Source organism: Staurois parvus, unplaced genomic scaffold (assembly GCF_062004578.1).
Source record: "Staurois parvus isolate SC_StPar_1 unplaced genomic scaffold, SC_StPar_1.0 ptg000445l, whole genome shotgun sequence".
Taxonomy (NCBI): domain Eukaryota; kingdom Metazoa; phylum Chordata; class Amphibia; order Anura; family Ranidae; genus Staurois; species Staurois parvus.
In genome coordinates, this window is record NW_028318241.1 from 6,945,777 (window position 1) to 6,973,576 (window position 27,800).

Here is a 27,800-nt window from a genome sequence, read left to right on the forward strand (position 1 = left end):
TAACTGGACTAATATGAAGAAACTGGAAATTATGTTTTTAATAGACTTTGATTACTACTTTTATTAAGAAATCTGATCTCATCATCACCGCTGAGAGGCATTTGGGTCTAAGGGTCCATTTACATTTTCATGCTGCAGAAACAGGCGGTAAAAATGTGCATTTTACTGCAATGCACAATAATGTGTGAACCCCAATGCAAAATAAATGATAGTCCAATGCACTATTACAATAGAGGGCTTGGCACCACTATGCTCTATGTCAGCGTTTTTCAACCACTGTGCCGCGGCACACTAGTGTGCCGTGAGATATTGTCTGGTGTGCCGTGGGAAAAATTCCAATTTCATCCGCAACATGTGGCCTCGGCTCACAAATAGACCAATCGTTAGAATCTAATGATTGGTCTATTTGTGAGCCGAAGCGCATGTTACGGACTATAAATAGCTCCGGTGTCACTGTTACACTGACAGGAGAAGACATCGCAGTAGATCGCCGATGCGCAGAAGAGCACCGAAGGATCTGGACTCTGGAGGATTATCGCGGACTCAGCACAGAAGAGCGCTGAGTGATGGATCTGGAGGAGACAGGAGCAGAAGAGCGCTGACTGATGGATCTGGATGGAGTGTGACGGACAGCGGCTATCTGGAGGAGACAAGCGCAGTAAGTACTGAGTGACAGTGAGACAGGAACAGATACTGCAGTGATGGACAAATTTTTGAAAAGGAAAGAACTGGACTCTGAACAAAATTCGGAGCCAGATAAGAGCCCAAGTATGAGTGGGGATCAAAAGAAAGCAAAGATGGTTAGCTCAAGGAAATTCTCTGGCACAAGGCAATATAGCGAAAGCTATATTTCATTTGGATTTACTTTCACCGGAGATGCAAAGAAACCAACTCCACTGTGTGTGGTGAAAAGCTATCTAACAGTGCTATGGTCCCAAGTAAACTTAAACGCCATCTCCAAACGAAACACCCTTCGCTTCAAAACAAGAATGCAGACTTTTTTGTTCACCTGCATGAAAACACGGAGAAACAGGCAACTTTCATGAGAAAAACCACAAAGGTAAATGAAAGAGCTCTTAAAGCTAGCTATCAAGTTGCTGAACTTATAGCCAAGTCAAAAAAGTTGCACACTGTGGCAGAGACATTAATACTTCCCGCCTGCAAAGCTATTGTAGAGGAGATGCTCGGACCTGAAGCAGCTAAGTCAATATAGGCACAGAGGTAAATTTTTTTAACATTTTCTAATGGTGGTGTGCCTCGTGATTTTTTTCATGAAAAAAGTGTGCCTTTGCACAAAAAAGGTTGAAAAACACTGCTCTATGTCACAGTTTGCTTGGTTAGAAAAGAACAATCTCTATTCCTGTGTTAAGCTGTATTGCCAAGTTACCTTAAAAATGGGTTGCCTTAAAACACAGCCAGACAGGTAACATCTTGCCTGGTTCAGCAATGCATCTTTTGTGTCATCTTTCTGTCCCTCAGCCTGCTTCAACATTTCCTGAACCTCGCTGAAAGCGTATTAGTTTAAATGGACAGCAGTGCTCCCTTTAACCACTTCCAGTCCGGACACTTTCACCCCCTTCCTGTCCAGGCCAATTTTCAGCTTTCAGCGCTATCACACTTTGAATGACAATTGCGCGGTCATGCAACACTGTACCCATATAAAGTTTTTCAGCATTTTTTTAGAGACAGATAAAAGTTTATTTTGGTGGTGTTTATTCACCACTGGGATTTTAATTTTTTTGCTATATAAATAAAAAAGTCCAAAAATGTTTTTTTAAAAAAAAAAATTTTTCTTATCAAATTTTGCAAATAATCTTTCTTCATAAAAAATGTAGTCATCTTTTTAGTAAATAAAAAAATAAAATAACCCAAATTATTTATAACCAAAAATTATCATTTTGTTTACATTTATTTTATTTTTTTAGATTATGTTTTTTTATGTCACCCTAGCAGTACAGTGTCACCATAGTGACACTGTACTACTTGTAGGGGGTGATGAAGATGTTTTTCTTTTTTTGACACGGATTGCTTTTACACCCATAAAGGCTATAAAAGCAATCATTTCTCCTCCTCTCTGGCTGCATTCCTGCAGCCATAGAGAAATACTGTGCAAGCTGTGATTGGTCAGAGGTTGTCACATGGTACAAGGCTGTTGTGAATAGCCTTGTACCATGTGACCTCTGTGATCATTCATAGATTTCACAAGTAGTAAGCAATGAGGAAGGAAGTGACATCTTGTATACTCTACTGTTCCTATGATCACTGACTGGCCAATCAGTGATCACATGAATCGGGACCTCACACAGAGGTCCTGTACAGCGATCTGTGTGGGCACCGATCACGGTACTGCGCGTTCCCAGGGAGCACACACGCACAATGGATGCGGGGGACGTTTAGAAACACCCACCAGCAGCGCTCCCATCCGCCCGTTTATCAACATGGGCCGGACAGAAAGAGGTTAAAATCTGCCTTTAACATCCCTAAACTGGAGCAGAACAAGCACTTTTGTATCCATTTGTTTTTGCCAATAATTTAAAATGAACATTTATTACGAGACAAAAAGATTCCCTAGAGCACTTTAGAGCAGGCAGCACAGAAAAGCAACTTGCTTTGCAGCTCTCTTTGGCTGACTGAAACCTCGGCAGGGAGGAGGCAGGAATAGCAAACCCAGGCAAGAACTACACTTGCAATCTGCTTGCTACTGAGAGATTTAAGTAAATCTTTCAATAGGAAGGAAATGTAATAGCTCACATATTGCTAGCCTTCAGGCTGGCCATGCACATTTGGATTTCTTTTATTTAGCTTGTGGACTGCTCACCATTAATGGTGTTATTAATAATAAAGACAGAAATGTAGAACTGCGTAACACACCAGCCAGAAAATGGCAAAAAACACTTGTCATTTACTGTTTTTGTAACATTTAGATACTTTTTTTTTTTTTAAATTTAAGATCAACCCTTAGTCTAGTTTCACACCTAAGCGTTTTGCATTTTGCAGAAATGCACTACAGTTCACATCTCCGCGATTTCAGCCGGTGCGTGTTTTTGGAAAAGGTCAGGGACTTTTTTTAATTGCAAAACGTTGCTTTTTGGTTGAATAGACTTCAATGGAAACGCTGCAGAAATGCATGTAGTGCGTTTTTGATCCACCCAGCAACAAGTTAGAAAAACAATCAAAACGCATAAAACTGCATGTGCAAAAAGCACTGCAGAAACGGATCAAACGCAAACTGCATAGGTGTGAACCTAAAGATGACATTACGGTGTGTTCTTGTAATGGAAAGACAATGCAATGTACTTGTCCCATGGCAATTTATTGTATATTCTGCTGCACTGACGGTTTCTGGAGGTCTGGTGTCAGAAACAGAAGGTGATGATGGCAACTAAGGAACTACAGTGAATGGGGCTGTCAAAGGCAGATGATCACTCTTAGAAGGAAGTCTAAGCAATTTAAATGCAACATGTTAACTGGAATACATCCTTTACAGCTGTGGGACAGACTTCCTAGAACAATGCTTAAAAAGAGGAATTCTAGACAACAAATGAAACCAAATTGGTGAGCTGCAAGTACTATCCAGAAAACAATGGATCTGTGCTAGCCAGCTCATTCAGAACCTTTAACCTGATACCTCTGTAAAGCCCACAGCCAGATTCCAGAGCACACCTCATAGGTGCAGTCGGTAGGCCTGCTTCTGTGGGGTCTGTTCTATGTAACTATTATTACTTATTAGTTTCAAATTTCAAAGACAGTTTTGAATCTGGTGACTGTGAGAAACTTCTTGACATTTCTTCAAAAGGAGCCTGCAGTGGGTTTGCTGGGGAATGCCAAGTGCATTACAGTAATGTCTGTACAATAAAATGATGCACTGAGCAGTAGGCTCTTCTCTTTCTATGCATTTCAAGTACATTAAATATGTCATGAAAGTATTATGGGAGCGGTCATGTTTAGCATGGATGAATGAAGTTCTCTCTTGTTCCAACCTGCAGAATGAATGAAAGAAATCTGTACGGGTATAGCTAGCCTTAGTTCAGCCCCTCTATGCTCCACAGCTCCATCCTATAGCTGTTGGCAGTCTCTGAGCAATGATGCCTGGGGCAGTGTCCTGAAGACAAAAACAAAGGGCGTTGATGTGACAGATCTCTCAACACATATAGAGCTGGCTGATGAGACTGGTCATGTATACAGGAAGCTACATCTCCATAAAAGGTGGAAATGCTGTGTTTGTGCCTGGAGTTCACATTTTAAACGGAATCTTCAAAAACAAGCTAGCAATGGCAGCTGTCACATTTCTAATCTAACAGATTTCCTTTTTATTTTTAGTTTTGGCCAAAGTGTATTTTTTAAAAAAAGGCAGTATTTTTGTAGGGTTCACAAAACCTTGCAAGACAGCCAAGAAAAAGAGGAATTTCCTGTGTGCACTTTTCAAGCTGTAAACATGATGCATGCCTTTAGGAAAGTCTTCTATCTCTATCAGCAACCTTCCTAAACTCAGAGTGACCGGGTTCAAGGTCTGTTCATGAATACCAACCATCCGGTCTGAGAGGGTACTTACATTCTCCTGGAACACAAAGCAGCTGAGCAGTGCAGTAACTTGTTCCGCTGTCAGGTCATTAAAAAGGCCATTAAACATCATCTCGGTGAGGAGGAGCTCATCGGCACTGCAAGAACATTGAAAACAGTTACAGATGAACACAACTTCTTTACCCCCCAAGGAAACAATATTTGGCTATTGAGGAACCCCTGCTAAAACCAATTCATTTAGATCAAGTGGAAAAAATGCCTCTTAAGCCAGCCATAGATGGAATGAAATTTGAAATGTTCAGCAGAAACTGGGTAAATTTCGACCCATGCATGGGAACACTGGTTGTATTGAAATTGATCGATTGACTTCAGTAAAACTGGCATGCTGCGTTTTTTTGGTACAATTACTGCTCACTGTATTCTGCCGGCTGGGAAACCTCCCTCAGTCTGAGCACAATAGCAAGGCGGGAGGGATTCAAGGGAATCAAGCAATTTTCTTTCAACCTGTGGTTGAGGGAAAGAAAATTGCATAATGTACATCTTGCCTTACATTAGTGGTCAGTGAAAAAAATTGACCCCTTAAAGTTGTGGTCAAAATTCCACCTCTTCAGACAGCTAAAATGATGGCAGTGGCTCTGCCAAATGGCATCAATCAGCTAAAGTTAAAGAGGCTCTAGCAACCTCTAAAGCATGCGTGTCAAACACAAGATTTGAGGACCGAATTTGGCCCACCAGGCCATTTCATGCGGCCCTCGCACCTCTCCTGTAGGTGCCGCACCAACCTCATCTCTATCCCACCTCGTCTTCGGCAGCAGAGAGGACAGAACTCCTCCTACAGTTCCTGTGCTTCTTTGTGCAGCCACATGACCCCCTTTCTTTGTCTCCTCTGGTCTCAGCATTCAGCATACCATGGCAGTACCATGTTCCGTCTGAGCATTCACCAATAAAGTTTCTTGTGGATGATACCAGTGGTGTGCGACCTTTCTTTTCAGACTTGTATCATCTGCTACCGGGGTGTGAGTGGGCTGCCGGTCTGCACCTGCACAGTGCAAAGTGGTTGTAAAGGCTAAAGGTTTTTTACCTTCATATGCATTCTATGCATGAAAGTAAAAAACCTTCTGTATGCAGTAGATCCCCCAGCCCCCTCAATACTTACCTGAACCTCATCGCAATCCAGCGATGTGAATGAAAGCCTTGGCTGTCCCGGGTCTGAGACAGCAAGCAGGAGCCATTGGCTCCCACTACTGTCAATAACAACCAGTGAGCCAATGAGAGGGGCGGGACCTAGCCACGGGTCCATGTGTGAACGGACACACGGAACAGCGGGTATCCCCATAGCAAGCAGCTTGCTGTGGGGGCAACTGACAGACAGGAGGAGCCAGGAGAGCATGCGGGGGACCTGAGAAGAGGAAGATCCAGGCTGCTCTGTGCAAAACCACTGCACACAGTAAGCAAGTATAGACATGTTTGTTAAAAAAAAACAAAAAACAAAAAAACCTGTAGAATCGCTTTAAGTCTCAAGTTATTAGTAAATCTAGCAATGGCGATTATTACAATGATAAAGAGTATGTATGCAGCACAGTGGCTAAATGGTTAGCACTTCCGCCTGGCAGTACTAGGGTCATTGATTCAAATCCCAGCCACGACACCACCTGCCTGGAGTTTCTATGTTCTCTCTGTGCCTGCGGTTGTGGCACGCGATGAAATGGAGGTCGACATCCCTGCTCTTCAACAGATAACTGGTTGAGAATGGCTGGAGTAAAACTATTCAAAACAGGTAAAGAAGTTCCCTCTTCTCAAAGTATAAACAAAGAAATATGGCAGGACACTTCCTCTGTTTACCTGCTGATTTCACAAGCAACTCGCCCTTTAATTTCTATGACATCAGAAGAGTTGGCAAATCCCATCCGCCTGAGCACACGTTTCCGACATTTCAGCTCATCCATCTGCAACACTGTGCGAGCCTTCTTCAGCTCATGCTTGGCAGATCTGATATCTACAGCAATCTGCAAACAAACAATTGCTTATTTTTTTGAAAATAGATTTCTTAGAAAAAGATATGTAAAACACATCACAAACAGCAAAAAAGTTTCAGAGCCGGTTCACATATACAGTATGCGAATTGAATGCATTCTGAACCATGCATCCAATACGCATGATATGTGAAACAACATTGGCTTCTGCTGTGCCTGTTCACATACATGGTGCAACCGGAGTGCGGATTCATTGCGAACTGAAAACGAGTCCTGTCAGTTTTTTGAACAGTGCGGACCGGCTCAGGTGCCAATTGAGGCTCACTGACTTCTATGGGAATGCTTCTGAATGCATATATCATCAGTTGTGAACAGGGTATAATCCTGACCTGATCTAAACCTGACCCACTGAACAACTATTTTGTCAATTAGCTGTGAAAAGGGAGCTTCCATTCGCACCACAAGTGTGAACGCACAATCAAAAACATCCATCAAACATGATCATAACAAAGAAAGTTCTAAAGGGCTGCATTATACAGTATTCAAATGAAAAAAAAAAATAAACAAAATAAAGGATAATTCTTGCTTATAGATTTTATTTTTCAGGTGTACTAGACATATAGAATTTGCAAGTGAAAGTGCTACAAATGCCTGAAAATGTATGATCTGTCTTAGGATCCTATTTTCTAATTAAGCCCCTATATTATGTTATCTGTACAATGTCTTCTGTGGGATTCCGTTTGTATCAGTTATATTTGATTACCCTGATCTCTTTTTCGGATTCTTCACTGTTGTATTAGTTTCCTTCCTCCTTCAATTCTATCCATTTACCAAGTAAAATCTTACACACCGGAAAAATTTGTATTAAGAGAATGCTCTTGAAAAGCTCTTTGCTCTTAAACGGATCATCATGTCTTTTTTGGCTGCACAGTGCTGCACTGGCAACACATTCAAAATAAAATGACTGTCCTAATCCAAGGCATGTGAATGTACAAGTAATGCACCACAAAGTTATGGTGTACATAGACTCAAACTCCAAAAGGCTGCAACTTTTAGAACTGGGAAAAAAGGATTTTTATTTTTTTTATCAGAAAACATGTTGGGAAAGTACAATCCTAGCAAGCCCACCAGTTAGGCTGACCATACACAATGTAATTTCTTTAGTGCAGGGATCTGCCAGACATTATACACAGTGAAGGGAAAGTTAAGGAAGACCCCTTACATCACAGTTTTGTTAAATCTAATAGCCAGTGCACAGAAAAAAAATGTGATTTTAATTTGTGCAGACAAATAAGAAGTGATTAGCTTAAGGCACTGAGGCTTTTTAACTGCTGCAGCTCTATACCAACTATACTATTTTATGCTACCTAATGTTATACCAACATATGAAAATAAAATATGGAATTTAGTGAAGCCTCTCTCAACTGGGGTGCCAAGGCATCCTGGCTGAGAAAGGCTGCCTCTCCCCATCTGCGGCTCTGCCCAATACTGTTGACTCCTACTCTGCTGACATACAGTTCAGGACTACTCTGCTGGAGAGAAGTGTACAGTGTATGTCGGCAGAGTGGGAGCCAACAATAATGGGCAGAGCTGTGGATGGGGGAGGCTTCTTCCTGGCTCCTGACCTGCTACTCCTCCCCCTATAGTGCAGTGCATGTATGTTTATGTGTGTGAACATGTATGTCTGTATGCAACTTTTAATCCTGACCCATACACTGTGTATGAAAAGAACTGCTTTTCTAAGTTACGTGGAATGCTTTTGCAGGGCTTGTTCACAGTAGTGGCAAGGACTGCTGCTCCTCTGAAAAGCAATCCATACTCAGATCACTTTTCAAAGGCATCTGAAAGGCAGTGAGGAGGCGGTATGTTGCCTCCTCGTGGCCTGTTTAAATCCCATAAATGCAGCACCTCCATTGCATGCAGGTGCAGCGTGGGCCCCATTCCCCTGAATGGGTCATGTTCCTTGGGTGGTAGTGCCCACTGAACCCAACAGTGGGGTATAGTTCCTGATTCGACCACAGCGTATACCCGCCACTGCTGCCTCTGCAGCTAAATGGGGAGCAGTTGGAACGTGGTAAAACCATGGCTCATCCACGTGGTTTTACTGCCCTTCAACCTCAAATGTAAACGAGCCCTTGCCTTGAGACTGAAAATGCTTTTAAAAAGGGTGCTTTTTTGTTTGTTTTTTTAAATTAAATGTTCCTCTGTTTAACCCCTTAATTTAATCAGCACTAATTAACTGCTTATTCTCCTTCTCCAATTATTATTTAACTGCTGATTTCTTTGTTCATTTCGATTTCATAAACTATTAATAATTAAAACATTTGTTGGTTTTGTTCAGTAATATTTTTACACCTTTAACATATATTTACACATTTCACATTGAAAAAAGTTGAAGACTGAAAAAAAAAAAAAATGTATTTCATTTGTAAATAAATAACTTTTCAAGGCTTTGTACCAGAATCATAATTTTAGTGTCATTTTAAACAAGAAAAATTACAGAATAAAAAGGTGCAGTATTTTATGTGCAGTAACACTAATTTTACACTAACACTCCTCAAAAAAAGAAAGTGATTTATTTCTTTTCGTTTTGTTACATTTAATTGTCTAAGGCAGTGTTTCTCAATATTTTTCAGTCGAGGCACCCTTTAAAATTCTGCACAACCTTGAGGCACCTATTACAAAATGTAAAAAACTAATGGTTTTACAGAATACAGCAACATCTGCACATGTGGGACACGCAACATCAGAGGTGATTTATTCTTTCAAAGCAAAAACACCTTTGCACACTGGTACTAAATAGTATTCCATAGTTTCTCTTCTCCCTCAGTTTCTCTCTCACTCAGCTAATGTGACCCCAGTGCTGATGGAGAGGGGCAGGGGAAGGGCAAGGATGCTGGGCAGGTGCCCAACATCCTCCTTATCAACTGATGACATCACTATTTTTTATGTCTAGAAAGCTGTAATGGTGCACAATGAAAACCTGTGGCTTTGTGTAACAAAAAAAAAAAAAAAAAAAAAAAAAAAAAAAAAAAAAGAAGGACAGGCTTAATCCACCTGCTAGCATGCATAACATTTTTTGGCATTCTAAAGGCACACCAGGGTGCCTGGGCATCCTGGTTGAAAAAGGCTGTTCTAAGGATTGTGAAAGAAATATTGTAAGACAATATTCACGAGAAGAAAGCTTTGTTTCTTTGTTTGTCCTTAAGAAAACATAATATATATAGTTTTTTTTTTTTTTTTTTTTTTTAAGGACAAAGTTATTACCAAATAAACAATTCCACGGGAGAAATGTAAAAATTGCTCTGATCCATAAGGGTTGAAGAGCTGGAGTGGTTAAGGAGTGGGGTCAATGCATCCTTAGCAATTGATCACTTGCTCAGCTGTACTGTAAACAAATCGATTTCGGTAATTGGTATCAGCGAGTAAGAAGAAGAGAAAAAAAATAAATAAAAATCGGTACTCGCTGTAAAAAAAAATAGTATCAGTGCATCCCTAATTCTAGCAGGCAGAGTGGTCCTTCCTGATCAATGCTTCATTGTGACACATTTAAATGCATAGCACCTTTTAAAATGTTTTTGTGGTTTTATCTAGATATTGGTGTAGTCATATTCCCTATATCACTTGTTTGCCTTAGCTTGCACTGATGGGCTCACATGTGGCTGCAGATTGTAGTGTCTTGGCACTATGTCCATGCGTTAGGCTGGTTTCACACTGATTTTAGCAAAAATGCAGGAAAAAAAGCATATGTAGTTTTCCCACAATTTTTAAACAGCAAGATTTAAAAACACACCAAAATGCACCTGACCTGCAGCGGATCATTTTGAAGCGTTCCATAGCAATACATGATCACACATTTTTCTTCCGCTCTTTTTTTTTTTTTTTAACCGCAAAAGCGGAACGGATCAGTGTGAAACCAGCCTCAATCCACCTAGATTGCCTGTTTTGCTAAAGGGACAGGCAACCAATTGTCATGGGTCACAATCCATGCCTCATCACCACATTACAAATGTGGGAGTGCTAACGCAATGAAAGACTGTATGGTGATCTCTAGAATTGCTTTGCCTGCTTGGTCGATGTCAGATCTTATTAATTAGATCTCACCTGAAGAACACTAGACACACACCGAGGAAGTGAGGGATATGTAGTTTCTTCACACCAAGTGTCAATCCTTAGGCTGGCCATACATTATACAATTATCTGGAGATTTTTGGTTTAGATTTACCAAAAACCATATAATAGGAGGACAAACCTAAACAACACTTTCAGTTGTATCCAATTAGGCAGGCCCTTGCACTACACAGTTGAAGGTAAATCTAAAGGAAATTGAGCAGAAAATTGGAAGATAATTGTATAATGTATGGCCAGCCTTAGACTACAGACCGAAGTCTTACATTAACTTGTGCAGTCCTATGCCACATCTCATGTTTTAACACAAACGTCTGACACTGGAAAGCAAAGATTTACTCTACTATAGGCTGTGTGTACACAGCGACAAATGAATCATGATACATGATTAACGCAAACTTTGTGTGTGAAAAACACAAGGTGCAGGTGGGAAGGTTTAAAATACTTTAGGATCAGGAGAAAGAACAAAGGATGAAAGGACCACCAATAGTTTAGAGATACACTTACCTGGGCTTTCTTCTCACACTGTTTGTAGAGGGTCTCTAGATTAGGATCATTATTCAGAGGGTGTGAATACATTCGGTGCTCAAATGCCTCTGTTTTCTGAACGACCTTTTTCAGCCCTGGATCTTTAATACCCATATCATCAATAGGATCCAGCAATGGAACACCATCAGGAAAACGCTTCTGAACCTCCTGAAAAATATCAGAAGAAAGTAGAAGTAATGAATAATGATTTGAAAAATACTTAACAGTTTTTTTTAGAAAAATATATTTCTCCAGATGCAGTTCAATATCAAATATAACAACCAGTCAGCCTTTGGATGGCAGAGAACTCTCTTGCGGCAATACAGCTGCACATATCTGTGCTGCACAACAAGCTGGGGACATAGGACCCATCATCACACAATTATCCTGAATAAAGGGTCAGTTTCAGACTGCATCCTTCCAGATGCCTTCTACAAACCTCATTGCAGAACAGAGCACAGTCAATACAATAGTCAACCTTTGCAGACTGATCAGCTTTAAAGAGTCACTCCACTTTTGTTGTGGGGGAAAATAAAAAATAAAAACCTCCTTGAGTGATCTATGTACATTGCAAGGATCTTAAACTTTGTTGCAGATTCCTACCTGTTTTTACTCTGAAGAAAAAGTGGAATGTTTGATTACATCAATGTGCAAAGTGAATTTGAATGGGAGTGATTTTTTTTTTCTTTTTTTTTTCTTTTCAGCTGATGCACTTGAAGTGCTCTAATGAGGAAAATGGCCGTAAACTCTTTGGCAGTATGTCACCAAGAATTTAATTTTTACTGCAGAGGATGCCTAAAATCTGACCTGTGTCAGAGTGTAGACATCTGGAAAAATCAGGTCAGCTAATCACACAAGCAGGCATTTCTGGTGGGGGGGTTCTGTACACCATCTGTGTACAGAACGTCTCCAGGTTGCCATATTGCATCAAATTTTACAGAAAATTACAACACTGCAGAATGAAGGGGAAAGGTAATTTTTAATAATATTCAATGACAATACGGCTTGTGTAGCAATTGTGTATGCTCTATAGTTTGTTATTCCCCCCCCCCCCCCCAACGAATGTGGAGTTACCCTTTCATTATATTTTTTTCTTAAAAGGAATCTTCTTAAAAAAGGATTTTTTTTTCCAGTTTTGTAGAAAAAAAATGTACAGTACAGAAATGGTCATTTTATGACTGCTATTATAATGTTCTAATTTAAAACAGATGTTTACAGAAAATTCATGAAAATGGGTGGAGCTGTGCTTGGCAATTCATAACTCAAATCAACTAAAACAGTGCAAGGCAAAATAAATATAAAATATGCAGACAGCTTATATAAAAAAAAACAAACCAAAAAAAAAACAAAAAAACAAGCAAACAGTTGTTACACTTTATGAACACTTGTGGTAAATAGTGTGTAAAAATTAGAGAACTTGTAAGAAGTGTCAACGTATGCATGAGAAGGATGTCCGATCAGCTGCACTCCAAACAATCCACTTTATTGAACCAAGATAGAACCAATACAGACAGTGGAAATACAGTGGGGGACTGGCAGGTAAACGTGTTTCACGTTAAAGACAGCACTTATTTATGACCCCTGGGGCCCATTGGTCTCTATATATGAAGGGCATTAGGGAGGTGTATAGGAAAGGGGGCTAGTAGTTGGGGATAAGGTTTAGAAGTGCACCCCAGATTTGTTGGATCCCAGGACACTATGGGAAAAGAACAAGCTGAGTGTGCCTGGCGGTGCCACTTTAGAGTATAGATAGACAGATTAACATGATAGTCACGTAGACATTAAACAGGAAAATCCCTATAACCCCTTGACTACCAAGGTACATTTATTAACAACCAGATAGTCAAAGGGTTAAAACAAACTCACAACTGCAGCTTCAGCTGCGAGCTACTTAGTATGACGTTTTTCAGCTGACTTTCAGCTGTGGTGTAAAAGTGACCTGGGCTGCCACAGAACAGCCAAATTACTTACAGTACACTGTACAGTCTGCATAACAAAGTTATAGTTAAAAAAAAATTTTTTTTTAAAGTAAATAAAAAAAAAAAGACAAAAATTAAAACACCGTCGCCTCACAAACACACACGTTGTGCACGCGTGTGTATGTAAACAGCGATTACGCCACATGTGAGGTATCACCACGAGAGATAGTAAGAGTGTAAAGGCTTGTAAAGCGCGCCAATAGACAATTTTGGGTACCATAGTTTTTCTCCATTTCATCGGTGCGAACAACTTGAAGGCGTGACGTGTTTCCAGCAAATGTGTTTGTTAACCACTTGCCTACAGGGAACTTATACCCCCTTCCTGCCCAGGCCAACTTTCAGCTTTCAGCGCTGTCGCAATGTACGCATATGAAATTTTTATAATTTTTTCTTCACTCAAATAGAGCTTTCTTTTGGTGGTATTTAAACACCACTGGGTGTTTTATTTTTTGAGCTATAAACAAAAAAAAAAAGAGCAAAAAAATTGAAACGTTTTTCTTTCTATTCTAAAATTTTGCAAACGGGTAATTTTTCTCTTTCACTGATGTGCATTGATATGCAGCAATGATCGGCACTGATGGGCACAGATCATCAGAGCACTGACGATCATTGTCCTGATGATCAGTGCTGATCTGTTTTCTGACAATTGTCGATTATCGGCAGTACTTTCCTCATGCTGTGACAGTGTGAGGAAAGTACAGCCGATAACTGGCAACTGCATTTACCCAGTGATCTGCTGCGTCATTGGACACAGCAGCTGATCACGAGCTAAAAGGCCACTGTGATTGGCCTTCTACCACATCACCTGATCAGCTGTGTCCGTAGGACACAGCAGATCACCGGGTACATGCCAGTGGGGGCGTCATTCAGCTATAGCGTGGTTAGCAAGTGGTTAAACAACAGTGCAAATAGCTTGCTACAAATAGCAACTGCCACCATTTTATTTACCAAAGCCTCTGCGTTAAGTTTACTGGGCTTGTCCCTGGTTGAAGGCAGGACTCTTCCTAAGTACTTTCTTGTAAAAATGGGGCTGTATTTGGTCAGGGGCTGGGAGTTGCAAAAAAGGTCCCAGTGATGTGCCCCCTTTGTAGTGGGGTTCCATATGTGCCAGATAAACACTATGGGTCTGTGACCCCACTGAGTTTTACTTACGGCCTGCTGGAGTAATTTTGATACTTGCCGAAAGGCCTGCTTTGTGTTCTGCACTTGGCACCTTTTAATTATTTTATTGCAGATATTTATCATGGGCACTAGAACTGCACATATGGTTTAATTTTTATTTATTCACAGATACGAAGGGTGGAGGTTTTTTGGAGCCTACCCTATTGTCAGGGAGATGATCTGTGGCATTCAGGTCTTTATCCACTTCTTTTCAGGGGTCTCTGTCTGGGAAAGCCCTCACAGAGTACTTAGTGGACCAGATTTCGCAGGTCCCCAAGGAGTGGGGGTCTGCCTGGCTTCATCTTAAATGGACTTGAGCACCTTGCCCGTCAGGAGTCTTGCAACCAGGGGGTGGTGGAATTGAAGGGGTTCAGAGGTTGAGGCCCTTCCTCTTCAAAAAGGTTAGTCCCGTTACTGTACCCTTGTGCACTTTTCCGTGTGCTGAGATTTCACAGTTCACTTTTTTGTTCAAAGGCAATTCAACAAGCACTGCGGAATTCCGTTAAAAAAAAAAAAAAAAAAAAAAAAAGGAAAAAAAAATATATGCACAGAACTGCAGCACAGAGAAAATCATATTGTAAAGAATGTGCAGTGTCAGGATTTCCATGCCCTCAACGTGCTGGAGCAAGGAGAGATCCTATTAGCTCAGATACACCATCATTACAGCTTTAAAAGGCAGTAATTGGTGTGATTAAATAGCAGCCACTATTGCCAAGGTGGTCAGTAGGAAACCCACACAACCATTAGAAAACTGTAAGCGTGCTGCCTCATCTTCTGTGGGGATGACAACACACAGCAATCATTCCAAAGTGAAAATACTAAAATTGAATATAGCAACTACGTACTAGAACGGTCTGAAATGACAGCTAATCAGTATCACACTTGAGCAAAATTTTTCATAAAGTATAAAATAGCTGTTAGTCAGGCTCAACTTTCTTTCACATACTGCATATGTGGGCAGCCCATCAATAAATGGTACTCAGAACTTGCCAGACTTTCCCTTTTCTATTGTCAGTGAGCATGGTAACAAGTGTCTGGTATATGACACACAGAAAATGCCCCTTCTTACTGAAGATCTGAGAACATTCATTGGGGTACAACCTTTATGCAACTATGTAAAACTTTGAGCTCTCCATTCAGCAAAGCTACTGCACTCTGCTGATTAGAAGTACTGGACTGACATTTGGCTTACTGGACCTCTGCAGAGAGATTACTGCTTCCACACAGGCAGGAAGGGTCCTTCTATGAAGCAACGTGTAATGTATTTAGCCGATTTAAAGGATAAGTTCACCTTTGGGAACATGTTCCACCCATTTTTAGGGAGGAACACGTAACATGTTCCCAATGCTGCAGTCGCCGCCCGATCCCCCCTCTTCCCTGTGACAGCAGTATGGAGAGAAGTTCCCCGTACTATCAGCCACTTTTTGGATAGAACGTGATAGTGCAGGGCTCTGCCCACAAGGCCATGTCAGTCATGCACAGAGTTCCGTGAACAAACTACAATTCTTGACAGCCTTAGCAGCTGTCTGCTTGTAGTGTTCAATGAGCTACTAAAGCAGTGTGGAGCACCGTGGTAGTTCATTGATTCTTCCTGTCAGTATATCTGCTTACCCGTATATGCCGTACAGGCAAGCAGATATACTGACAGATCTGTAGAAGATCTGCTGATCGCTGGTGCAATCCTTTACAAGCTCCTGCAACCAAAAATAATAAATGCTAATTTTTTTAACTGCATTTATTATTATTTTGGTCAAAAGGTGAACTTATCCTTTAATCAATGTTGAATGGGGCTTAAAAGTTAATTTACTGCTTGGTAAGAAATTTTTTATATTTGAATAGTTCTCAGCAATTCACCTCTAGAGTGGCTCATGCTTCCTACCTCCCCTTTATTCTTGCACTGCAGCCTCAGTATTTGAACAGTCCTGGAAGTGACAGTTGTCTGGGTTTGTTGCCCTGCATTGTGATTCTATCCTTCAACCACTGTCACTGCTGTATCCTGTACTGACAGGTCAGAGCTGGAACCACAATGGATTCCTTCTAGAGAACTGGCTTATGATTTGTTTGGAGACCTAAAAAGGGTCTCTAAATGCTAGCAAGATAGGCATGTTTGCTTTTAAGTGTTACTAAAAGTAAATTTTTTTTTTCAATTAAAATAACAAATATGTAATACTCACCTGTATTGCACGGACACGCCCTGATCCTCCTCTTCTTGGGTTCCCCGCCAGCAATCTTGGCAGCTCCTCTTCTCCGTGCGTCCCTCATAGCAAGCTGTTTGCTGTGGGGACACACGCTACGTGCATGCTCCCGACCGGTTTGTCTACAGAGCCCTGCTGCAAAGACCTACACAGTGGGACTTAGCCCTGCCCACCCACTTCCTCTTTACTACATTTAATTGACAGCGGCAAGAGCCAATGGTTCCTGCTGCTGTTGAGTCCCTTGTGTGAACAGGAAGTGAGGGGAGGAGAGATGCAGCCATGCACAGTGCTGATCTCTACTCCCCTCTCTTCCCCTTCATGCAAAGGGGAGTAGAGGGAAACTAAAAATGTTTTTTACCTTAATGCAAGCAATGCATTAAAGCGGAGCTCCACCCAAAAGGGGAAGTTCCACTTTAAGCCTTTGCCCCCCATTAAGGATTGACACCTTTAGGGAGCGGGTACCCGAATTTTAAAGGTGCTCACTCCCACTGTGATCGCCTAGGCAATCAGAAGTTGTCCTCCCCCTTTCTCTCCCCGTAGTCTTCTGACAGGTCCCAGAAGACTACAGGGCCATTCACAAAGCACAGTGCTACCTGCACATGCGCAGTGGGCACACGGCTGTGAAGCCGCAAGCTGTCACAGCCAGGTGCCCACACTGAAGATGCCGGAGCCAGGGAGAGAAAACGGCCAGTGACACCAGCCATGGTGTGGACACAACTGGACTGAGGGACAGGTAAGTGTCTGTATTTTAAAATTCAGCAGCTATAGTTTTTGTAGTTGCTGACATTTGTTTCAGCTGGAACTCCATTTTAAATTAAAAAATGTTTTTCGGTTTAGTATCACTTTAAACACAACATTTCACCTCTGCTGTCCCAAGTCTAATTCCATTGCATGAGTATACAGTATTAAATTGAATCAGATTATAAGCACATTTTTAAGTATATTTCTTACCTGGATAGACTTGAGCACACTTTGTCTGTTATCCAGAGGCCGAAGATCCTTTGGAATATACAGTCGAACACTACTGATTGCTGTCAGCATATGCAAAACGACTGGAACCACCTGGATAGAGAAGAAAAGATTTTGCTTACCTTTATACCAGCATCCCATGTAAAACCATTACAATGTAAGGATTTGTATATGTATACATTTCAGTAGGATAGAAAAACCAATGTAACATCATTTCTGCCACCTGGTACTGTGCTAGCTTCTTTTTAACCAGCCCATTATCCCTACAGAATCAGCAAGTTATGAAAGCATAATGTGGTTTTAAAGAAAAACGTTCATTTTCAGAAGAAGTAAACAATGGCAGTCTCCCTATTCTTTCAGTGCAGTTTCCAGGCTGTCACTGCGACACACTACCTTTAATATTTTCTGAGACACTGAACTGAAAAAATTAAACAGATCCTTCTGACTTTCTTTACTGCATGCTTGTTCTAGAGTCAGTGGCTCAAAGTACTGAAGCCAGAGCCAGTCAAGTAACTAGCAGGATTAAAAGCTAGCCAGCTATCCTAACCTGCTCCCGAGCCTGTGGAGAATTTACCCTGCATCCATCCCCCTTTATCTCTACACTTGTTCTTTCCCCTCCTGTTATTGTATCTTATGCTTTCTTTGCCTTTTCCTCTCAAGTTTCTCTTCAGAGTGCATTCTCCCCGAGATAATCTAACCTCACTGGAATCTACTTTTCAGAATGTCAAAATATTTTATACAACAATGTTGTCCTCCGCTTCTCAGCCTTTTGGCTAAGATCAAGTGTAGTGTCTGTTCTTATCAGTGTCCAATAGGGGTGTTATGCTGCTATTCTGGCCTTTTAATAGGAATGGATGCCTGTATAGAATTTCTGCTGGTAGGATGAGGGCTGAAGGTTGGTATCGGCTGAAACTGAAAATCGGGGTGTCCAGGGAATCAGGGCCACGAGAGTAATTCTCCCAGGAAAACTGGAGGACTCAGTGCCTCCTGATTTATATGGTTTTACCTGGTCTGGTTATGGCCTCGGAAGGCCAAGAAACCACAGTGCCTGTGCATTTGGTCACCCCAGCGGTGCTGTTAGTAACACTTGGGCTTGGAAAACCCACTGTGTGAAAAGGCACATGGCCACGTCACTAAGTTTTTTCTGTGCTGTGCCGCTTTGTGCTAGGGCCTTTTGACTAAGTGCGGTACAACGTTTGCTATCAGGCAGCAAGGACCAACCAGTGTACCAGCACTATTTGTGGATTTATTTTTTCTCACTTTTTGTCACTTGTACTTTTGTTTGTTAGTTTTACTCAATAGGATGGCAGGTCCTTGGGCCTGTGCTGAATTCTAGAGGGGATTTGTGGCCATCAGGTTTCTTCCTCCTCTGAACTAGGGGTCAGACTTTGGGAGAGCCCCTCATCTAGCACTCTGCGGTCTGTGTTGGCTGACCATGAGGAGTGGAGTCCACAGGGCTTTTTGGCTATGGAGCCTTGCCCATCAGGAGTCTCATGCCCCCGAGGGTCAGAGTCCTACTTCTTTGGGAGGTTGACTAGAGACACATCATTAAAGTGGATGTAAACCCCAGATATGAAATATTAACAAAATGCATATTCCTCTATTTGTTTCATCTCTGTGTATCACCTGAAGCCAGTAACGTAACTGGGTATATGTGAGGATTTACAACCACTTTACAGTGTTACTAAACCTACAACAGTAAAATCAGTGTGTATATGCAGTAAAGCGTGCTTGTTATATTCCCTGGGGACCCTAAGAGGTTATTCCTCTGCATTGTATAAAAAGGCTGTTTGATTGTGTCTTCTCTGATCCTCCCCTTCCACTGTCCCCAATCCATTTGCTGATAGTACAGATAGTCACTCTGCACATGCTCAGTTTAGCGAGTATGGCTAGAGTTTTTTTTTTTTCATTGGAAGGGTGCATGTGATCAGCACAGGGCCAATCAGCACTGTCCAGAGTCATGGGTTATGCAGCCTTACTGGATAGTCAGAGCACAATGAAAACTCCTGTATTAAAGATAGTTATTAAGAGGTTGTCAAATGAATTATCATGTCACCCAATATTGGTCTCCATTCAGTAGCCAAAAGAGGCATTCAAAAAAGGGGGATTTGTGAAAAGAAATTCACAGAAAAAGCGGCTACATTATGAACAGAACGTGACACTCAGAAAAATTTCCAAAAATTATGCTTTATTACACATATATAAATATGACATATGGGCATTCGCCCTGGTTTACCATCACCTCAGTATGAGACAATACACACAGACCTAAAACCATATAAAATGACACCAAAACCGGTCTAAATGCATGTGCAGCAGAAAAAATGACTGCAAGAGTCTAATGTCCCTGTAGCACAAACACTTAGGTGAACACTTCCCAAAAGAGGTGTATCCAAAAATTATACCATAGGCATACCATAATATTGAATTTTATAAATAAAACAATACCATTATGGTGAATCCCAGTCAGGGAATCCAAAAATTGTACTATGGATATAAGTATCACATGTATGCAATGCAGCAAGCACAATATGCGTCAAAAAGAGAACAAGCAGCCTCAGGCCTGTATGGAGGGAGACATAAATGTCAAATATATGATACAATACATTCCTGTGCCGGCACAAGTGGTTGGGGCCCATTCATCTGTAATATAAACAGCTGTATCCTAGAGCTCTTGAATGAAAATATGATGGTAAACCAGGGCAAATGCCCATATGTCATATTTATATATGTGTAATAAAGCATAATTTTTGGAAATTTTTCTGAGTGTCACGTTCTGTTCATAATGTAGCCGCTTTTTCTGTGAATTTCTTTTCACAAATCTCACAATGAAAACTCCACCTACAAGATTAACCAGTGCTCAGCTGGACACCGACAATATTGTTCTGTGTAGGTGCATTTGATGTCACTTTTATTTCTGTGAAAATCAAAAAGCTGGCCAGCAATGGCACCAGGATTCTAAGTACAGGCTAAGCGATTCTGCGCCTTTTTTTCTAAGCCTTACCAGAACTCTCCATAGGATCCTCACTTCCACTGTATTCAGATTGCACTCACTACCTCTTCATGGGGTTTCTACATTAGCAAGACCGTAGTGACATCTTGTGTGAGTGAAGGCCAATCGTGACTAAGAAAACTAGTACCTACATAGGACCTTCCAGAGGATACAGCTGTACTCGGAAGAGGGTAACAAACAGTAATACTACAGGCATGCACTAGTACCTTGATTTAATGTGCATGTATGCTGTAAGGAGTTATTTACACAGATGCTACAGTTGTGTGGAGGCTGTCAACTCAGGTAAGACATGCTTTGCTGCCATATGTGTAGTTTAATTTTACGGTCACTGAAATGTGCTCATTTTTGTACCCAAAACATTAAACAGGACAGGACATTAACCAAAAGCTTGTGTCATTTATTTATTTATTTTATTCTAGTCAATAGCTTCTGCTGAACCGGTTTCTCCTGTCTACATAACATAAAATGCTACAGAGGACAGACATGCAGATGGTACAAGGGAATAGTATTTATGAGATGGGAATTCCCAGACTACAGATTCACCCACGTTATAACAAGTGTTTCCTGCTTATATTAGAAGAGGTTTCTAAACTTCAGCTAAAAAGGCAACATCTGGTACCTTCCCACCTGCTATCCAACATGGTCTACAAGCTCCTCTTGGTTGAGGTCACTCACATCATTATAAAAGCACAGGATGACCATCTACCAGGCCCTCACCATTTATATGCAGAACTGCCTGCAGTTTGCAGATAGATTTAAAGGAGTTATTCTAGACATAAAAATGTAAGTAGAAATAAAAGTTTAAAAAAAAAAAAAAAAATTAGCCTGTAGGAAGGATGAAGACAGTCTCAGACAACACCATTCTGTAGGTAATAAGACTGCAACCTGTCCTTGCACAGAATGCAATAAAAGTTTTTACAAAATACCCTTTTTCTTTTAAAAACTTAATCAGCTGCAGGGACCTGAATTGTTTTTCTTTAGGGCAGGGTCCCAGCTGTTGATCTCAGTGAAAAGCAAACATCCACTGCACAAAACCTGATGCTACGCACATTTTCTGGTGATATATAACCAATCTAACTACTATTCTCACATAGCCTAGTATGTGAGGTACCTTTCACATCACTATAGGGACCCAGCACAACTAGAGAACTGACCATGCTTTTTTTTTCTCATGCCTAGTGTAGTCAACTTTCAATAAGAAAGCAGAGGGATTGGCAGGAACACCAAGTATTTTACACAATGCAAGCAATACAAAGAGAACAGAATACTTTTTCAGAAGTACATGGTATATGAAGGCACAAATCAGGAATATGAAAAGTTGGGTTGACATATTCTTGAACATTCACCACTGTGCATTTATCAGGGAGTTAAAATGAAGACTGACAAGACTTGCCCATCCAGTTGGGACACAGCAGAATCTCACTTTTCTGTGCATGACACACTTCTGACTTGCCAATGTAAAGAAAGTGCTCGCATAGTAACCCTCATTACAACTATTGGCTAACACAGAAACAATTGGGCAGGGCACTAATCCCTAGATTAGCCGTCACTAAATGGCGGACCGTGGTCCGAGAACGGTCCCAGCAGCGCTGCCGCCCGGACCGCCAGCCCGCAATGACAGATCTGCCGCTGAGCAGGGCATTCTTCAAGGCAACATGACATCACGTGTGCCCCACCCCTTTCAGCTCACTGTCTCTCCGGCTCCAGCTCCCTGCCTGTAAACAAGCATCCAGCAAGGATCCCGGCACAGCTCCTGTCTGCCCTCAAGGGAGGGTGTAGTCTTACAGGGGCACTCTGCTGGGCACAACACAGAATGTGCCCAGAGTGCCCATTAACACAACGTGCCCATCAGAGTCCCTTAACATAACGTGCCCATTATTTTATGTTAAGGGGCACACTGGCGGGCACATGTTATGTTAAGGGGCACTCTGATGGGCACATTTTATGTTAAGGGGCACTCTGATGGGCACAACATAGAATGTGCCCATCAGAGTTCCCCTTAACATAAAATGTATCTATCAGAGTGCCCCTTAATAAATGTGCCCATCAGCATGCCCCTTATTTTATGTTAAGGGGCACTGATGTGCCCATTTGTGCCCCTTAACATAAAATGGGCCCATGCTGTGGAAAGGGGAACTCTGATGGGCACGTGATGGAAAGGGGCACTCTGATGAGGTCTATGCTGTAAAAGGGCACTCTGATGGGGAATAGGATAGAAAGGGTACTTTGAGTGTAAGGGGGCAGTCTGATGGGAGTACCTGATGTAAGGTGGCAATGTGATGGGAATATCTGATGTAAACGGGCACTCTGATGGGGACAACTGATGTAAAGAGGCATACATGATGTAAAGTTGCACTTTCATGGTGACACCTAATGTAAGGGGGCACGCTGGTGGTCACACGCTATTCGGACCTCGGCCAGAAGAAAATTTTAGTGAGCGGACCTCCTTGAATTTTAATTCAATACCCCTGCCATAGATGATGGAGATCGATCACTATCCCACATGTTAAGGAGTAGGTTAGGCTGCTTAATTGTAAGAAGAGACTAGAGGAATCACCATCCCATTTGCAGGATGATTACAACAATTTTACAGCACCATGGAGCACCTGCATCAAATTTTCCAACTCAGCTCACAATGAAGCCTTACGACTTGACATCGTAGGATTAGTGCTGGTACCTTTGGGCTCACCCTAGCTGCCAACAACCCCCTTTCCCCACTTCTCCCTCCTGCTCTCTTACCATCTTTTCCCTTACCCCTTGTCTAGGCGTATTGACAGAGATGGTACCCAACTGAGCATTAGCCCTATGACTCCCTGGTTCACCATTACAATGACAGCTGACCTTATTGCACTCTATTATGAGTATTCTGTACCCTATACAGTGCTTACCTTAAGAGTTACACCGTAATCTTTCAAGAGGGGGAGATTGCCTCCTGCCCCTGTGAACTTTGTGTATTTGTATTGAAAAAGCAATAAAAATGTATTAAAACAATTTAAAAAGTTAATGTTTCCAATCTCTACTGACAAATTAAATAATAATTTACACAGGATTAGCCCAGCTGAACAAATGGGTGGTAAATCTGCAACGGATCAAATGTGAGCTCTGACATGTGACTGGAAGGACCCCATGTATACCAGACAAATACTTGTACTGTTTATAAACAACCAAAAGCAATCCTACATGGATCAACTATTTTTACAAAGAATAAGTATACAGAAATGTAGAAAGTCAAAACAGTGGACATCAAGACAAATCACAGCCTTATGAGAACTTCGGGATGTTTCCCAGAAGACCATTTGTGAAAATGTTGTCTCTGTAGCAATTAATCTACACATTTATTCCAGACAGATTTCAACACAAATGATCATTTGCTTGCAAATTTAAAGCAAACATGCCTTCAGCCCAATAAATGGAAATTATAATCCTTTTCATAAATTAACACATCCTATCTGGACTGCAATTCTAGCTTTTCAGTGGTTGTGACATTTCGATTATGATATTATTGGCTCATTGTGTGTGGACTGGCTGTCAGTCATCACCTGCTCACTAGTGGCAGCCATGCAGGGCAAAGCAGGAAGTTCACTTTAAAGAGCAGCCCCACCACCAGGAACACACACCTTTCTTCTACAAACAGATGCTAAGTTTCACAAGAAGGTATGAGGAACATGCGATTCAATTTTCCTCCCTCACTGTGATATAGTTGGTCAATGGTCAGGCACTCAAATAGAGGTAGGGAGAAGGTTTGAAGCCCTGTGTTTCCACCCCTCTAAAGGATTTCTACCACAGCTAGCTGCATAAACATTAATGCTAGACGTGGCTGAACACCCATGTTTACTTTTATGGAGGAGAGGATAGAGAAGGGAAAGGTTCTGCATGGGCAACCTACCTGATGAAGGCCTCAAAGGAGCAAAGAAATTACAAGTGACTAAGAAAAGCAACTTTTTACAAAAGAGTGTACAAGGAGCACAGCGTAACCTAGATCTTACAGGTAGCAAGGGCTAGGTGTCTTGTCAAAGGGAAGAAGTTACCAGATGAGAAAGGGGAACAATTTCTAGGACAGGATTGTCTTATGTCACACTAGGTGAGGACTAACCAACATGATTGTAGGATTACAGAGTATGCATGCACCTGATAAGGAAGGGCACCCAACATAAAAGTTGGAATGTACGAATATCAGGGGAAGAGAGATACTAGGAGAGAAAGTCTTTAGAGCAGTCACATAACCGAATGTGTTTGGTGAGATGGACAAATGCCAGGGTCAGAGAAGAAGCCCAAGAAGGGCAGGGTGTCATCTTCGGGGGGAAATAAAATCAGTGTGTTCAGGCCTATGGTCAGATTTGGCCCAGGTGCTTTTTTTTTTTTTTTTTTTTTTTTTTTTTTAAGGAAGGACTCAAAGGCACCCTGGGACATGAAGGCTCAGGGTCTGGTTAAGTGACTGATATAGCACCAAGAAGTATGGGGAGATACAGTTGCTATTAAAGCTACAGGATTTGTTTATGAGAGATATAGTAATAGAATAAGTAGAAGTCACTCTGCTGGGGTAGACTTAGTGACAAATCGTCTGGAGACATGCCAGGAGGCCGGTTACTGCAGCAAATAAATGTTCTTGGAAGCATGATGGGACATACATTGTTGAATAGATAGGAGTCACAGTGCAGTATTTTGAAAATCCTTAAAATCCTAAGAGCACAGCAGATAAATGCTCCTTGTGAATGTAAGCTGCAAGGAGATGTAAGAAAAAAAAAAAAAAAGTACACCTTGTAAAACAGCAAATAGGAAGGCATAACACAGAATAAACAGCAGAGAGGGGACAGCCATAGAGCTTGATTGTGCACCTTGTAAAAGGACTAAATAAAAGGTTTGGACATCTCTGCTTAATGTGGAGCAAATGTTAACAGATGTTCTCTCCCACCTTTTGTGCCAAGGTGTGCTAGCAAACTTAAATGAACTTATGAACAGGTCCAGCGAGCTTAGCCATGAGTGGTCTGCCACTAGGAAAAGGATTTGCAGTAGACTGCTCCCTGAACGGATAAACAGAGGGGTAGGAACCCCTTCCCTCTGTAGCAGTCTCAATGTATTGCTCAAAATAAAATGACGGCATCTTCAAAGGGCGTGCGCAAAAGGCACCATTCACAAGGGTGTTCTGCCAAACAGGCTTTAAGTCATAAGACTTAAGTCATATACAAAGAAAGTAAGGCCATTCTGGAATCTGACGAATCATCAAGTGCAATCCTGCCAAGGCAAAGGAGGATTTCAAGAGTCTTCAGACAGCTGTCAACTTAAAGAGTCCTTAAAGAAGGGAATACCATTAATGGAATTAATATTTTGTGTGAGAAAGCTTTGAATTGGGCCAATCATTATATAAGGCCCACTTGGCTTGATCTAGAATAGGGAAAAGGCTTTCCAAAAATTGCCTTCTTTTTAGTGCTTAGACGAATACATGGGAGATTAGCATCACCGGGTGGATCTATCTAGAGACTAACATACTGCTCCAACCAAAAAATCCACAGTAGCCAGTGTGTAGCAAGAAGCGAAAGTAGTAAATTTAGGAAATAGTGGAGTCTCTGCTAGAATGTCAGCATTCCCTTACCGTCAGCAAATTGAAGTGTACTAGGTAGTTCCGGCTGTAGCAAATGAATATAATCAGGGAGTGGAGAGGCAGAACAGCGATTACGATTGTTAGTACTCAAAGCAGCAACAGCCTCTGGAGTAGATCAGACATAGTGGCAGAAAATTCTGCTTTAGTCAGAAAGGCTGCATATTGTGCATCTGTGAGGGACTCCATATTTAGGGCTGGAGCCAGTGCAAGGACTTGCTCAGAAATAACGGAATTGATAACAGTCCGAGCTGGGAGTTTCCTGCAGGGCCTGCAACAGAATTCCCGCTATATGTCCCATGTACTCCAGCCTGACCATATACTTTACCAACACTGGCATTAACATTATCTGTCATGACAAAGTAAATTAAAAGAATTCTAGCCCAATTAATAAGCAGCATTTGAATATATAGATGCTTACCAAACACCACCACCACCAAATAATGCATATCCTCATTTCCTTCCCAAAAGCATGCAGCTACTTTTACCGGACATCTTTGCAGAATGTCTGACAACACCATACAGAAAAAGCACATTCAACCTGCAGGATGTAGCAGTTTGGGAGCTGTCAGCACCTGTGGTTGATCCTCAACTTGGGGTTCCCCAGGGCACGGAGTCTAAGCTCCAGCCTGCTTGTTCACCAGAGCCCCTGATGGTGGGGATTATTATTATACAGTATTTATATAGCGCCAGAAGGTTTGCTCAGCGCTGTACATTATAGTGGGGGGCAGAACATGAGACAATACAGTAACGAAACAATACACGAGGGGTTCCAGGGCCCTGCTCTTTCGAGCTTACAATCTAGGAGGGAGGGGACAGTGGCACAGGAGGAAGTGACGTGGGGGATGGAGTGGTAGGAGGAGTGGAGGAGATAGGCTGTTAAGTGAGGGTGGGGTAGGCTTCCCTGAAGAGATGGGTTTTCAGTATGCGCCTAAAGGTGAGGAGGGTAGGTGACAGTCTGATGGATTGGGGTAGTGAGTTCCAGAGGATGGGGGAAGTCCTGGAGAAGTCCTGCAGTCGGGCGTGGGAGGAGGAGACCAGGGAGCTAGAAAGTAGGAGGTCTTGTGAGGAGCGAAGAGTACGGGTTGGGTGGTATTTGGGTAAATGGAGAAGAAAGAGAAGTGCGCCAGACTAAGTGCAGTATGAATATAAAAGTTTATTGCACACAAGATTATAAAAACTCACAAGACGTGGGTAGATATCAGGCATCAATATATAAGGAGGAGGATGTCATCTGTGCTGCACCTCACAAATGGATGGCTGTAATGTCAAGGTGTTGCGTGGCTGGCGCTCTAGGCGGGTCCCACAGGAGGAAGCGAGGATGGCAGGCGCAGTAACCGGGAGTCGCGGCGCAGATAAGAACCGGGATCCAGGGCAGGCACTGCTGATCTCTCACATCAGCGTGGGTACAGTAGCCAGCTTGAGGCACATCCAAGATGGCCACCGGGCAGGAAATGACATCAGAACGTTGCTGGGAATCCTCCAAGGGGGCGGTGACGCGTTTCTAGGCAACCTGCCTTTTCAGGGTCTGATGAAAAGGCAGGTTGCCTAGAAACGCGTCACCGCCCCCTTGGAGGATTCCCAGCAACGTTCTGATGTCATTTCCTGCCCGGTGGCCATCTTGGATGTGCCTCAAGCTGGCTACTGTACCCACGCTGATGTGAGAGATCAGCAGTGCCTGCCCTGGATCCCGGTTCTTATCTGCGCCGCGACTCCCGGTTACTGCGCCTGCCATCC

At 42.0% G+C, this 27,800-nt stretch overlaps 1 protein-coding gene and 1 pseudogene across 1 annotated transcript in view; one reads left to right on the forward strand and one right to left on the reverse strand.

The window, feature by feature from the left end:
- The window catches only part of MTREX (Mtr4 exosome RNA helicase), a 119,354-nt gene that overhangs the window by 18,248 nt on the left and 73,306 nt on the right, over positions 1-27,800 (reverse strand). Inside the window, exons 20-23 of the mRNA XM_089688082.1 lie at positions 17,437-17,547; positions 11,130-11,318; positions 6,364-6,527; positions 4,553-4,658 (exon numbers count right to left, since the gene is read on the reverse strand). Coding sequence (XP_089544208.1) covers positions 4,553-4,658; positions 6,364-6,527; positions 11,130-11,318; positions 17,437-17,547 — 570 coding nt within the window. The remainder of the gene's footprint in view (positions 1-4,552; positions 4,659-6,363; positions 6,528-11,129; positions 11,319-17,436; positions 17,548-27,800) is intronic.
- Positions 18,208-18,327, forward strand: LOC149453683 (U2 spliceosomal RNA; annotated as a pseudogene).